The sequence below is a fragment of the Ictidomys tridecemlineatus genome, chromosome 6, assembly GCF_052094955.1.
Source record: "Ictidomys tridecemlineatus isolate mIctTri1 chromosome 6, mIctTri1.hap1, whole genome shotgun sequence".
NCBI lineage: Eukaryota > Metazoa > Chordata > Mammalia > Rodentia > Sciuridae > Ictidomys > Ictidomys tridecemlineatus.
Window position 1 is genome coordinate 103,576,424 of NC_135482.1, and position 13,082 is coordinate 103,589,505.

Consider the following 13,082-nt stretch of genomic DNA (forward strand, 5'->3'; position numbering starts at 1 on the left):
ACTGTGAAAGCAGAAGCCAGAGGGATCACACCCGCCCTATCTCAACCAAGTTCAGGGTGGGAAGATGGGGCTTAGAGTTGGAGGCCCAAGGAACAGCTGTCAGGGGCTTGGGTCCATTTGCATGAGGGAGCAGGTGGCTGAGATTTCCCTGACAAATCACAGGCTCACACAGTCCCAACTCTGAGAGCCCCAGACAACTGTCTCCTCCCAGGCCAGCCACCACAGAAATTGTGATACACGGGACAGGTCCCTGGCTGAGGATCTTCATGTTCTTTATTGCACAGGCTGGGAGACAGGGGTGGGTTATCTTCCCTTTATCCTCCTCACTGAAAGCAGTCAGTTTTCTACCCTTGCCATTTCTTTTCAGGGAGGCATAGTGTCCTGTGTCTATCCTAGGGCTTCAGGTCCATCAGCTGGGCTCAGGCCTAGTTCTCAGGCCTGATGAGTTCTAGGCTGTCTGTTCAGTGTCCTCTGAGTCCAGTGAGGGATGGCCCTCATGAATCTCCAAGTTGGAGGAGTGCAGGGACAGAGATCTTGCTGTTCTCTTCCTGATGTCACATGGGAGCTTCTCCTGGGTCCTTTCACAAGTTAAGTGGTCACATTCCCAAGAAGCTGGCTCAGCCACTCACAGCTCCTCTCTAACCCGAGGTGGCTTCCCAGTTTTGTCTTGGACCCTCTGAAGCTTCTGATTAGGGGGTTCTGGGGAAGGGTTTCTGCTGGGTATTTCTTCCTCTTCTTCTTCCTCCTCTTCTTCTGACTCCTGCAGCAGTTCTTTGGCTTCTGTCCATTCCTGGGGGATGGGGAAGATAGTCTGACCCCTGCATTTACCTTCCCTAGGCCATCTCAGCCCCATCTCACCCTCCTGAGAGCCTCCTCAGTGGCTGCCTGCCCACCCTTCACTCCCCAGGAGAACCACCTTCCTTCATACCTCCACTCCTCCTTACCTGCTCCCTGTGCTCAGGTGCCCATGTGTGCCACAATGCCAGGGCACAGCGCCTTCCTCGTGTCACAGCCCACACACCATGGGGATTCTCCCCACCAGAGCTGAAGGCCACAAGGCGTCCACAGCGAGGACGAACCTGAGCCTGGGGGTGAGGGCAGGTTCAGTTTCAGGGATCAGCCCACCCCTCTCAGGGAACATGGCCCTCACTCCCTGGAGCAGGACATGGGCAGGGGGTTCGGATGGTCATCACTTTCCCCTCCTCATTTGAGGACTGACTTGGGCAAATGAGAAATGAGCCTCAACTTCAGGAGCAAAAAGGCCAGATTTAGGCTAGAGAAGTTGGGAGCCAAAGGGTACAGTGGCTTCCACTGAGGGTTGCCTGTTAGTTCCTTCCCCTGGTGCTCTGATCATTCCTGCCCAATCCCTGGAGCCCGGGGTATAAAGATATCAGAGGGTATGAATAAGGGTACTAGACTTAGGGCAGAAGGAGATAGGACTTTGGAAGGCATTTTTCCATCCTGCAAGAAAGGCCTGGATTATAGGTGGGTAAGGAAGGAAGAAGGTGATTAGACAAGAATTAAAAGCCTCTCTTTTCTTACCCATTTCTAGGTGTCTACCTAGAAATTTCCATGACCTAGGAATAGGGGGATAATTCCACCTAACATTCATTCAATCATTATTTGGCAATGCTAGAAATGGAACCTAGGGCCTTCTGCATGGTAAGCAATCACTCTACCACTGAGCTATGTCTTAACATTCACAAATTGCTTATTAATACTAGCCACTAGCTCATTCTTTTAGATATATTATCTAAATCACTTCTTATAATCACCCTTAAAATAGGTACAATCAGGTGGGGTATAGTTCAGTAGTAGAGCACTTGACTAATTCCCTCAAGACCCTGGGTTCCATCCCCAGCACTGCAAAATAAGTAAATAAATACACTTTTTTTTTTTTTTTTTGGTGCTGAGGATGAAACCCAGGGCCTTGGCATGTAAGGCAGACACTCTAGCAACTGAGCAATATCCCCAGCCCCAAATAAATCCAATTTATATACATATTTTGTATCAGGGATTTAACCCAAGGGCACTTAACCAGTGAGCCACATCCCCAGCCCTTATATGTTTTATTTTGAGACAGGGTCTCACTAAGTGGTTTAGAGTCTTGCTAAGTTGCTGAGGCTGGCTTTGAACCTGTGAACCTCCTGCCTCAGCCTCTGAGCTGCTGATACTATAGGCATGCATCACAAAGCCTGGTTATAATAAAAATTTTAAAAAATAAAGTAGGAACTATTACTATCACCTCCATTTAGGAAATGAACCTCAGAAAAATTAAAAACCAAAATCTAGGTCTGGGGCTGTAGCTCAGTGACAGAACACTTTGCCTAGAGTGTGTGAGGCACTGGGATCGATCCTTAGCACCACATAAAAATATATAAATAAGGGCATTCTGTCCATGTCCATCTACAACTACAAAACAATTTAAGGCTGGGGGTGTGATTCAGTGGTTGGCACCCTTGGGTTCAATCCCCAGTACCAAAATAATAATAATAAAGTCATTTTTAAAAAATCTGAACTCTAGTCCAGGTGGCCCAACATTGTGCTACTAACCACCATGCCTGTCTTGCTATGGGGGAGGAAGGACTACTTTAATTTCTTCAAATCCCTAGGGACATGGAGTTCTTTTGTTTGTTGGTTTGTACTGGGGACTGAACACAGGGGTGCTTTACCTCTGAGCTACATCCCCAGCCCTTTTTTGTTTTTTGAGGCAGAGTCTCACCGAGTTGCTGAGGCTGGCCTTAAACTTGCGATCTTTCTGCCTCAACTTTCTTAGTCTTTAGGATTATAGGTGTACACTGCTCTACCCAGCTGGGACATGGGGTTCTGGAGGGACCCTTCCTTTTTTGTATGTGGGATATTCTCTATGTTGCCCAGGCTGCTCTCCAACTCCTGGTCTCAAGTGATCCTAAAGTGAGCCTCCTGAGCAGCTAGAACTATAAGTCTGCACCACTACACCTGGCTATATTCACCCTCTTTTAGGGGGTACAGAAAACCCTGAAGGTAAGGCCTGGGGAGCTAATTAGAGATTGCTGGGGGCACTCAATCAACCTCTGTCAGGAGCCCTGACATGAACACAGCCAAGTGGCCAGGAAGTGTGCAGCAGCGGGGAGAGAAAGGGTTAAGGTGGCCCCAGCCATTTCCCTGCATTTGCCTCTGGGAACCTTCTGTTTTGAATCTGACCCCACAGGTGTGTCCTCTGTTACACCCACTCCCCCACCTCCCCACCCCCTTAACCCCCATCCCACCACACACATACACCTACCGTGACTGTAAGGGCATTAGGCTGTGTGAAGAATAAGTCACCACCCTGGAAGTCATCATTGAGGTAGAGGAGTCCACTGCAGAACAAAGATGACAGAAGGCAGTGAGACTCCCACCCACGCCCAGGCCTGCTGTGGGATGACCTTTGCGTGCCCACCTGCCTGTTCCCTGGAGGGGCTTCCCACCTATAGTCTCGATAGGTGTAGGCTGGGGGCTCCCGCCAGCACTCTCCGGTGTCTGGGTCCAGGACACAATTGTCTGCATGCACTGGGTGACTCAGGTCCATGCGCTGTTCTTGCTCTCCTGGTATACAAAGGGATCTGCTGAATGCTCCTGTGCTCCTGCCATTCACCACCCGGTGGACTCACACTACCCACACGTATCCTACAGCTCCTGCGATCACGTTGGGTGGAAAAGCCATCCCCCACCTGGGCAGGGGAATTGGGGTCTTTGTAGAATGAAGACAGAAACCCATGCAAGTTGGGGGTGCTGAGAATGTTCGAGACTCAACAGGGACCTGAGAGTGGGGAGAGTGGAGGTCCCTGGCAGTTACCTTCTATGGCACTACGGCACACCAGGTGGGTGAAGGAAAGATGGAGGGGCCGTTCTGGGGAGAAGTAGGCTTGCGTCAAGGTCCGCACACGCTCGCTCACCTCTAGAAGCAGCTTGGCACCCTGACTGCCCACAATCCCAGCCCGGGCCAGCTGCAGCAGAAAAAGGATAATAAAGGAGGGAAGCAATGAATGGTGGTCCCAGCCCTAGCCCCTGGTTAATCTCCACTGTTTTCCACCCATGGGTTTGGAGTCTCAGCAATCATCTCTGTCCATCAACCCTAACTGCTCATTCTATCAGCTCTGTGGCAACACCCCAGGTCCCCAGGTCTTGGAACATCCTCTTTCTCAACTCTCAGCCTAGGACTCTGGTAGTCTTAGTCCCAGGAGAGTTCTTCCACAGAAGCCCAAGCTCAGGTGCCCAGCATCCTGCATACCCTCTTCTCCAGTCTTCTCCAGAGCCATGGGTGCCTCTGCTCACCTGTGCAGCCTTGAGAACTGTGAGTCCCTCAAAGTGTTCATGGGGGGTGTGAGGGGAGCGGCGACCACGATAGCCAGACCTGGCTCCAGCCCCAGCTGCCTCCTAGACAGAGAGGGAACTCATTGTAGACTCACTTTTCCCAGCCCACCCACTGTCAATAGGGCTCCAGGCCTTCCCTCTGGTCTTCCCACTGCCTGGAAGAGGCTAGAGGTCCTTGTTCCCTGTGGCTCCTTTTCCTGAGCTGCTGCCCTTTTCCAGAGAATGATATCACCATGGTTGTCTGGAATATTATATCCTGGCAAAGGTCTGAAATCCCACTTTCCAAGGGAACTATGTGTGCCTAGAACTCTGGAGAACTCCCTACAGTAGAGAAGGGGCCTCTGAGAAGGTAAGGATAGCTGGAGAGAAGCAGAGCTGTGGACTGGGGCAGGAAGGGCTTGGCCACTCATCCCTGATTGGCTGAGAATAGAGAGGTCTTCCTGGAAGTGGAATCCTAACAGGAAGTCTAAAGACTAGGTCCTGGGAGGAAACTGAGTTTGGTGGAAGACAGCCTGATCTCTTCCCGTTTGATATATTTTTTTGGAGAACCTATGATCTCTATGTCTTCATTGCTTCTTGATCTTGAGTGCTAATTACCCAACCACCATTCAGCACATCATCTACAGGTCACCCACTATTTGGATGTCCATAACTGGGTTGTTCACTTTCTGACATCTGTTTTTCTGTTTTCTTTTTGGATTTCAGTTTAAGTACCACAACCATATTACCCCAGCATACAAATCTCATCTCTGTGAGACCTCCTAGTTACCCAATCTTCTATTTTATTTGTTGGTGCTAGGGATGGAACCCAGGGCTTCATGCCTGCTAGGCAAGTGATCTTCCACTGAGCTACATCCCCAGCCCAAACCTTCTTTTTTGTACTGGGAATTGAACCCAGGGAGCTTTACCACTGAGCCACATCCTTTTTCCTTTTTCATTTTAAGACAGGGTCTTGCTGGATGCAGTGGCACATGCCTCTAATCCCAGCACCTCAGGAGGATCTAGAGTTCAAAGCCAGACATAGCAACTTAGCAAGACCGTGTCTCAAAAAAAAAAAAAAAAATTAAAAAGAAAAGGAAAATAATCACAATATATAAATAAAATAGTAAAAATGGCTGGGAATAGGGTTCAATGCTTTAGTGCTCCTGGGATCAATCCCTGGTACCAAGAAAAAGAAAAAAAAAGAGGGTCTTGTTAAGTTGCTGAGGCTGGTCTCAAATATACAATTCTCCCACCTCAGCTTCCTGAGTTGTTGGGATTAAAGGAATGTGCCACGATGTCTGATACAAACCTTCTATTTTTATATTTATTCATTCAACACTTTTATACTGAGCATATAGTAGGTATACATATACCTACTATGTATCAGTCACTATTCTAGACATGGGGGAGAGAAATGGGAATAAGAAAAGGTCCCTGCTCTTATAAGATTTCTATTTTGAGATAACAAATAAGTAAGTAAATAAACAAACCAGAAAATTCAGAACATGATTAATGCTATGAAGAAAATTAAAACAGAGTTACAACATTGAAATTTCTCAGGTAGGGGTTGACAGCTAATTGAAGAGATGGCATCTAAATTGAAATCCAAATGAAAAGGAACTACTTGAGTGTCTGAAGGAAAATTTTCCAAAGGAAACAGCAAATGAAAAGGGTCTGAGGCCAGAATGAGTTAAATGTGATCAAGAATAGAAAGAAGATCTGACACTTGACAATTATCTTTGACTCGTTCCTCTCTCTACCTTGCACACAGATATGGTCCTTAACTTCTCTATAGTTGATGTTCTGAACATTTCTCACCTTTTCTCTCTTTATTCCCTTAAAATGAAGACCTAAGGCAGTGGCACTTGACTCACTCCAGAAGTTTCCATAGTTTTTCTCCCATTGCATTCTACACACTGCCACTAGAGAGCTCTACTGATTCTACAAAATGCTGACGCTAGAACTTGCACTTGGAAGGTCTATGGGAACACTGAAGTCAACCTCTGAAATCCTTTAGCAGCTGTCCGCCAGCCAACAATAAAGTCCCAACTCCCTGCTAGGGGGCAAAAGGCCCTCACTGTCCCTAGGTCTTCATTTTTGGCTCTCTCCCTTTTCTCTTACCACCTCTTGATAATATATAGCCTGACAATAGCAACAGCTAGCACTGCTCTTTCTCTTTCTTTCTTTTCTTTCTTTCTTTCTTTTTTTTTTTTAGGGATTGAGCCCCCAGAACTTAACCACTGAGTTGCATTTCCAACCCTTTTTAGGCTTTATTTTTGAGACAGGGTCTTGCTAAGTTGCAGAGGCTGGCCTTGAACTCGAAATCCTCCTGCCTCAGCCTCCTAAGTAGCTGGGAGTGTAACACTACACTGGGCTGCCTTTGTGTTTTTCTTTTGTTCTTCCTATCAATTTCTGACAAAATTCATTTTTAAAGAACATCCATCCCATATCAGTGGTGCCTTTTCCACTGAAGAGGCAGTGGCTAGTACAGTCCCCAGTGGAGAATTAGAATAAACCAAAGAAGGGATGGGACAGGCCAAGGGCAAGGGAGCAGGAAGCTGTGACTAAGATCCCGAACCAGCAGGCTGCACTCATGGGTCTTTCTACCTTGGCCAGCTGTAGCAATACCCCACACTCAGCTGGGGTGAGCAGCCCATCCAACACTGCTCTCTCTGATCCATTCAGCTGCCTGGCATCCTGGGTCAGAGTCACTCCTTCCAGGAGAAGGACATCTGCAAGGAAAGAGACAGGGCACAGGTCATTGAGGATCTCTGAGGGGCAAGCCCAGCAGCAGCTGGCAGCCCCCAGACCCTCCAGCTCCTGTATCCTACCACCATAAGGAACTCACCCTTCCAGTAGGTCAAGGGCTTTGGCTGTGGAGGCTCATGATCCCAAGGCCTCTTCTCTTGATCCTCTCTCAGGGGTGAGAAACATGCTCAGCGCATGCATAGGACAGTCCAGACCCAGCCTCCCAGCACCCCTTTCATCTCCTTCCAGCCAAGACCAGGTGCCTCCCACCACAGAGTATCTCCTACCTGAGCTTCTGTCTAAGTGCCTCAGGGATGAGAGCTTCTGGGGTCCAAGGATCCTGTGACAGTCAAGAAAAGTGCTATCACCAAACAAGTCCAGCCCCTGGGATCCCTGCAATCAATCCAAGCTATCACATTAAGGTCCTCTTGCTTCCGGAGGAGAAGGCAGAAGTAGAAAAAGCCTTGATCTCAATGTAAGGGCTATCTAATGTAGTACCCTGGGCATTAGACCAAACTCTATAGCAATAAAAACAATTTAATAGCACTTGCTATCTGTAAGGTACCCTAAGAGCTTTATACATGGAAGTGGAACTTAGGATTCACAATAGTTTTATGAAACAAATTGTGCTAATGGGCCCTTCTTGTCATAGGCCCTGAGACACAGAGAGGTCAAGTAATATGCTTAAGATCATACAGCTAGTAATTAACAGAGTAGGATTTAAACCAGCTTCACTGCCCTTGCTTTTATCTAGGAGTTCTAAGAGGAAGCAAGGAACATTGTTGTGACTCGGGGCTATAGTTGTGCTATTGACATCACTGAGGCCAGGCAAGGTGCTGAACCCCCTATAATGCACAGAACAGCTTCCTTCCTGATCCCCAACAAATAATTATTAGAGCTAAAATCTCTTCCTTTCCTCTGGTGCTGTGGATTGAACCCAGGGCCTTATACACAAGTGCTCTGTTACTGAGCTACATTCCAGTCCTCAAAAAGTCAATAGAGAGCCAGATGTGGTGGCACATGCCTATAATCCCAGCAGCTCAGTAGGCTGAGGCAGGAAGATTGCAAGTTCAAAGCCAGCCTCAGCAACAGCAAGGCACTAAGCAACTCAGTGAGACCCTGACTCTAAATAAAAAAATACAAAAAAGGACTGGAGATGTAACTCAGTGGTTGAGTGCCCCTGATTTCAATCCTTGGTACCAAAGGAAAAAAAAATCAATAGAGAACTGCGCTCTATGGTAACATATCAGCCATAGATAACCTCCACCCTTCACTATCCCTTCATAACAACAAGGAGGGCAAGGTAAGTGGTAGCAATGGCACTCTGTGCTTTATATCATATGACAGGGCTTCAACAGCCCTCTGGGACAGGTGTGATCATTCAGTTTACAGGTAAGGAAACTGAGGCCACAGCAAGTTGAGGTTCAGAGCCTGTGGCCGAGGAAGGACTGACATTTAGCCTGGCATAACCCCAAAGCTGCCCTTAACTACAGGCACTCTGCCTCTGTCCCTGGGGAAGTAAGATGACAGCCCTCGCCTAGCCTCCTGGGGCTACGGAAAAGTGGAAGACTGTTGCAAACAGAAGTGACATATAAATGTAGGCCATTACTGCTCCTTCCCTCCTGGGCAGCATAACGGGGTGGGCTGGATGGGAAAACAGCATTACTCACAGGATCCTTGAAGCTGGTGCCCAGGTGCTCCATGGCATAGTACAGCTGCCTTTTCTCCCCCAGAGATCGAAGGATGAAGCGCTGGATGTCCTGAGGTGGGTAGAGGAGGACAAGAAGAAGGGAAGTGAAGGCCTGGACACTCCTTGAGCCCTTCACTGCTCCTTCTGGTTATGGGTTCAACTTTCCTTCCTCAGTGACTTCAGAGATCTGGGCTCAAACTGGAAAGGAGTGTGTGTGTATGTGTGTGTGTGTGTGTGTAATTGTAAGAGAGAGAGAGAGAGAGAGAGAGAGAGAGGAGAGAGAGAAGGCAAGGCAGGCAGGAGTGAGGAGTGAGGTTAAGGGAAGAGTATGGGGGGAGCTGGACTCCAAAGCAGTCTGAAGTGGGGAGCAGAGAGTTGAAGCAGAAATCAGATGTTGGACTTCAGGTTCCCACTGATGGCTAGAGCACTTGGGTAAGAGGCCAGGATGGAGTGTCCAGGTTATTTCTTAGGTCTATTTGTTTGATCTAGGGCTGCCACGTAGGGTAAGTGCAGGGAAGGGAGTTACCTCTCTTGGTCCAAGCCCAGGTCTTGGCTCTCCCAGCTGAGCCTGATACTGGGCTAGAGCTTTCTTGGCAGCCTCATCCTCTGGGTAGAAGAGTAGGACACTCAGGACATTTTCCATGGCTTTAGTCAGATTCCCCACTGAAGATGGAGGAATGGGGGAGGGGAACAGAGACTGAGAACAACAATGACCCTTGGGCAGGGCAAACAAGACACATAAACAGAGACAGAGCTATAGAAGGTGGTCTCCCAGGACCATCTGAACAAATCCAAGAGCCCCCAGTCTGTCTGGCAAATATACCCACCTATCATTTCTTTCAGAAACGTACCCAAACATACCTTTGCTGGCAGAGTTCAAAGAAGAGGAAGAAAGGAGAGAGAGCAAAGGGAGGTGAGAGGAAGCAAGGGTAGAAGGAGCTCTCTGAACCATCTCCTGAGCTTTTCATGAAGATGCCAAAGAAGGAGAGCAAATTAAGAGTCTTCCTCCTGAAGTGATGGTCCCCATGGCCCCTGACAGTAAAACTATAGATCCAGAGACAGATGGGAGGGAGAGATGGGGCTCAGGATATCATCGGAGACAAATCTTCACTCTTGTCTGTTTCCAACCCCACTCAATCCCAGGGCCTACCCTTCCCCAACTGACCCTGAGCATGGGCCTCATGCAGATGTCTCAGCTGGCTAGGAAGGAAGTCGTGGACAGGGAAACTTCGACCGGGACGTGTGGCTATGTCTGCCACACAACGCTGCCGGCACTGCAGGACCCGAATCCAATGTCCTGCGGAAGACATGTGAGCCATTTGGCTTGTGCCTGCTGCTCCTTGGCATCCAGCCCCTCCTATACTCAAACAGTCCCCTCCCCTTACCTGCAATGGCCTCATAGAGGCCCCTCTGGCTTCTGGCCCCTTCCTCCTCCTCTTCTACTTCCTCCTGCTCCTCAGGCCCCTCACAATTAGACCTGCAGCTCTCCATCTGAGTCAAGCTGCCCTGCAGGGCCTCCTCCAGCCTGGGCAGCGCCAGTTCTGCTTCCTGGCGTTCCAGTAGCTCCAGACCATAGTCATAGGCTGCCTGTGTGGAAGAGGAGCAGTCACCTGAGATTCTGGGGGAAGAGGGATACCAAACAAGATTGGGAGGTAGAAAGAAGGAGAGGCATACTGATCTCATTTGGGGAATGGACTCCCTGTCCAACTGAACCTTGGGGAAGAACAGTCATAGCCTCAGAATCAAACTATTAGAACATCAGATATTAGTGACCACCAAGGAGGGAAACTAAATTCTTAGGAAGGACTCTCTATCCAGGGCCACTAATAACCATTATCCAGATCACCTGATGCCCACACTGCACTGGGCCACAATCCAATGAGGCTTGTGTATCTAGGCAGTCAAAGGTTTGTGGCAAAACAGAGGTGGTGCTGAAGGTCTCACCCAGTGTGGGGGTGTCTCCAGGTCCCGGAAGCTTTGGGGCCGAACCCCAGACATTCGTCTGTACTTAGCCATGTCCTCCCTCATCTGTAGGTGTGTTGGGTTTGCTACAAAGAAGGTGTGTGCTGTAGCTGCTGCCAGATCCAACTTCTTCAGCTGAGAAGACAGAGGAATGGGGATATCAGAGCCCATAAGTGGAGGTGTCAGATCACTGTCCCCTGGCCAGCCTCCCTACCCCAGACACATACTCTAGGACTGCCTAAGAGCCTTATGAAACTCTGGCCCATCCCAGTTGCCCCACCTCCCAACCTATATACCCGCAGAAGCCAGAATATTGAGACTCTCAGGAAACTGGTATTTAAAGAAAAAGGGGTCTGAAAACTTTGAAGTAGGTGGGATGTTGTCAGAGAGGACTTGGTCTCAGTTTAGGCGGCAAGGTAGAGACCTGAGCCATTAGCAAAATCCGCAGGTCTCTAGGACCCTGAGCTGAGGTGTGTGGAACCAATGCCCCCGCCTCCCCCAGCCACGTAGGCAATAGCTACTGTCCTGGTGGCTGCTGAGCGGTGTCCACTGGAAGGGCCCCAGAGGCCGACTTCAGGGGCCCTCAGTCTTGCCTCTCTTTTCTAACCTTTACGAAGCTCCCTCCTACTCCCAGCAAACACTCACACTCAATCTACCCCGACCGCCACCAAACACACACGCATATTCACACTTCCCATCCTTTGGCCGGTTTCGCCCCCACGCCCTCTGCTTTTCATTTCTAGAAGAGGCGCTCTCGCCCCATGTAGGTCTCAATAAGGCCTACTAAACTAAAACACCAGACCTCTTCCCTCTATCTTCGATCCACTCCCACCCCGCCTCATGACCTCTCCACCGTCAATCCAACTTGGCTCCCACACTTCCTTGGCTGTCCTGGGACCTTCACTAGTCCTTGCCCTAGTTTTGACGGGACCTACCCAAAGGTAGAAGTCCGTCCCACCCAGAGTTACACCCGCTAGCAATCCTCTCTCTTCTGGTCAGCTCCAAGTAGGACAGGAACTTGGGAAGGGGTAGGACCCTCGCGGCTCCCGCACCTGGTAGTAGGCCCTCTGCAGGTAGTTGTAGGGTTCCCGACGGCGAAAGGCGTCCCGGAACGTGCTCCCCACGCGGAACCGCGCCGCGCCCCCGGGGCCCAGCCTCCGTGCAGAGCACTGGGTCAGGCACTCAGCGCGGCGGAGCGCGGCGCGGAGGAGCAGCGGCTCCCAGGACTCCAGTGCGCGTTCCTGCCCGGAATCAGGCTCTGGGGCGCGGAGAAGCTGGGCGGGGAGCGCGGCACTCGGCTCCGCGGCACAGCTAGCCCCACAGTCTCGCCGCGCGCGGCCCAGAGCCGCCTGGCTTCGCAGCGCCTCCCGCAGCAGTGCCACAGCCGGCGCCCAAGCCCCGGCCGCGTAGGCGCGCAGCCCATCCGCGTAGAGCAAGTCGGGGGCCTGGGGAGGCGCCCCCGGGACGAGCGGGGCCAAGCCGGGGGGCTCGGAGGACCCCGGGGGAGGTAGCAGCAGCAGTAGCAGCAGCAGCCGGAGGAGCCGAAGCATGGTGCCAGAGCCGCCGGCAGCCGCGAGGGAGGGAGAGGAAAGGGGGAAAGGAGGGAGGGGAAGGAAGGAGAGATGGAGAGGAGGAGGGAGAGGAAGAGAGAAGGAATGAGTGAGGCCAAAGAGACCTGACGAGGCCGTGAGGGAGGCCAATGAGAGATGGAGAGAGAAGTCAGAGAGAGCCAAGTGAGCAGTGGGGGAACAGGTCTTTAAGATTAGTGGGGCTAGTGTGGGTGAAAAAGGGAAAATGGAGAGAGGAGAACAGAATGAGGGGAACTGGCGCCCGTTGGAGGACCCGGTGATGCCATGCTTGTGGCCCAGAGTGTGGAGGGTACTTGGAGCTGTGTTCTCAGTTCTTGTATCCAGGAAAAGGAGTGTGGACACCTCCCACACTCTCATGTACCAATTCACCCCTTTGGAGAAAAAGCTTTAGAATGCAGTCTGGATGAGGGTAACTCCAAGCCTAGGATACCAACTCAGGCCCCAAACCTTTATTGCTCAGAAGGTGAGTCCCTGGATGGATTTTGAGGAAGCAGGCAGGTTGGGGCATTGGGGATGGACCCACACACTAAAACCACCTTCACAAATCTGAACAAAGATCCCTTACACCCCCAGACCAACAAACACAAGTGTCTCTCTCAGTGCTCCAGCACCATATGTTAGTACTTTTCTCTGCTAGGACTGCATGTTGGAGTTTGTGTGATGATTTCTCCATGTGTCTTTCTGTGCCACTGTCCCCTGCTACTGCACTCCATGCCCCACTCCACCCCCAACTTCTGACTATACCCTTTGCCATCACAGTACACTGGACACTGAAG

The 13,082-nt window shown here is 50.3% G+C and overlaps 1 protein-coding gene across 1 annotated transcript; it reads right to left on the bottom strand.

The window, feature by feature from the left end:
• Positions 1 to 255: 255 nt before the first annotated feature.
• On the bottom strand, positions 256 to 12,941 carry P3h3 (prolyl 3-hydroxylase 3). Its single transcript, XM_005338322.4, has 15 exons — positions 11,770 to 12,941; positions 10,700 to 10,852; positions 10,141 to 10,342; positions 9,921 to 10,052; positions 9,282 to 9,418; positions 8,736 to 8,825; positions 7,353 to 7,405; positions 7,166 to 7,233; positions 6,925 to 7,049; positions 4,297 to 4,398; positions 3,818 to 3,968; positions 3,450 to 3,567; positions 3,266 to 3,341; positions 945 to 1,085; positions 256 to 790 (listed from the first exon to the last, which is right to left on the bottom strand). The coding sequence occupies exons 1-15, from the start codon at positions 12,661 to 12,663 to the stop codon at positions 626 to 628; spliced, it is 2,607 nt and encodes an 868-aa protein (XP_005338379.2). The 5' UTR covers positions 12,664 to 12,941; the 3' UTR covers positions 256 to 625.
• Positions 12,942 to 13,082: the final 141 nt, after the last annotated feature.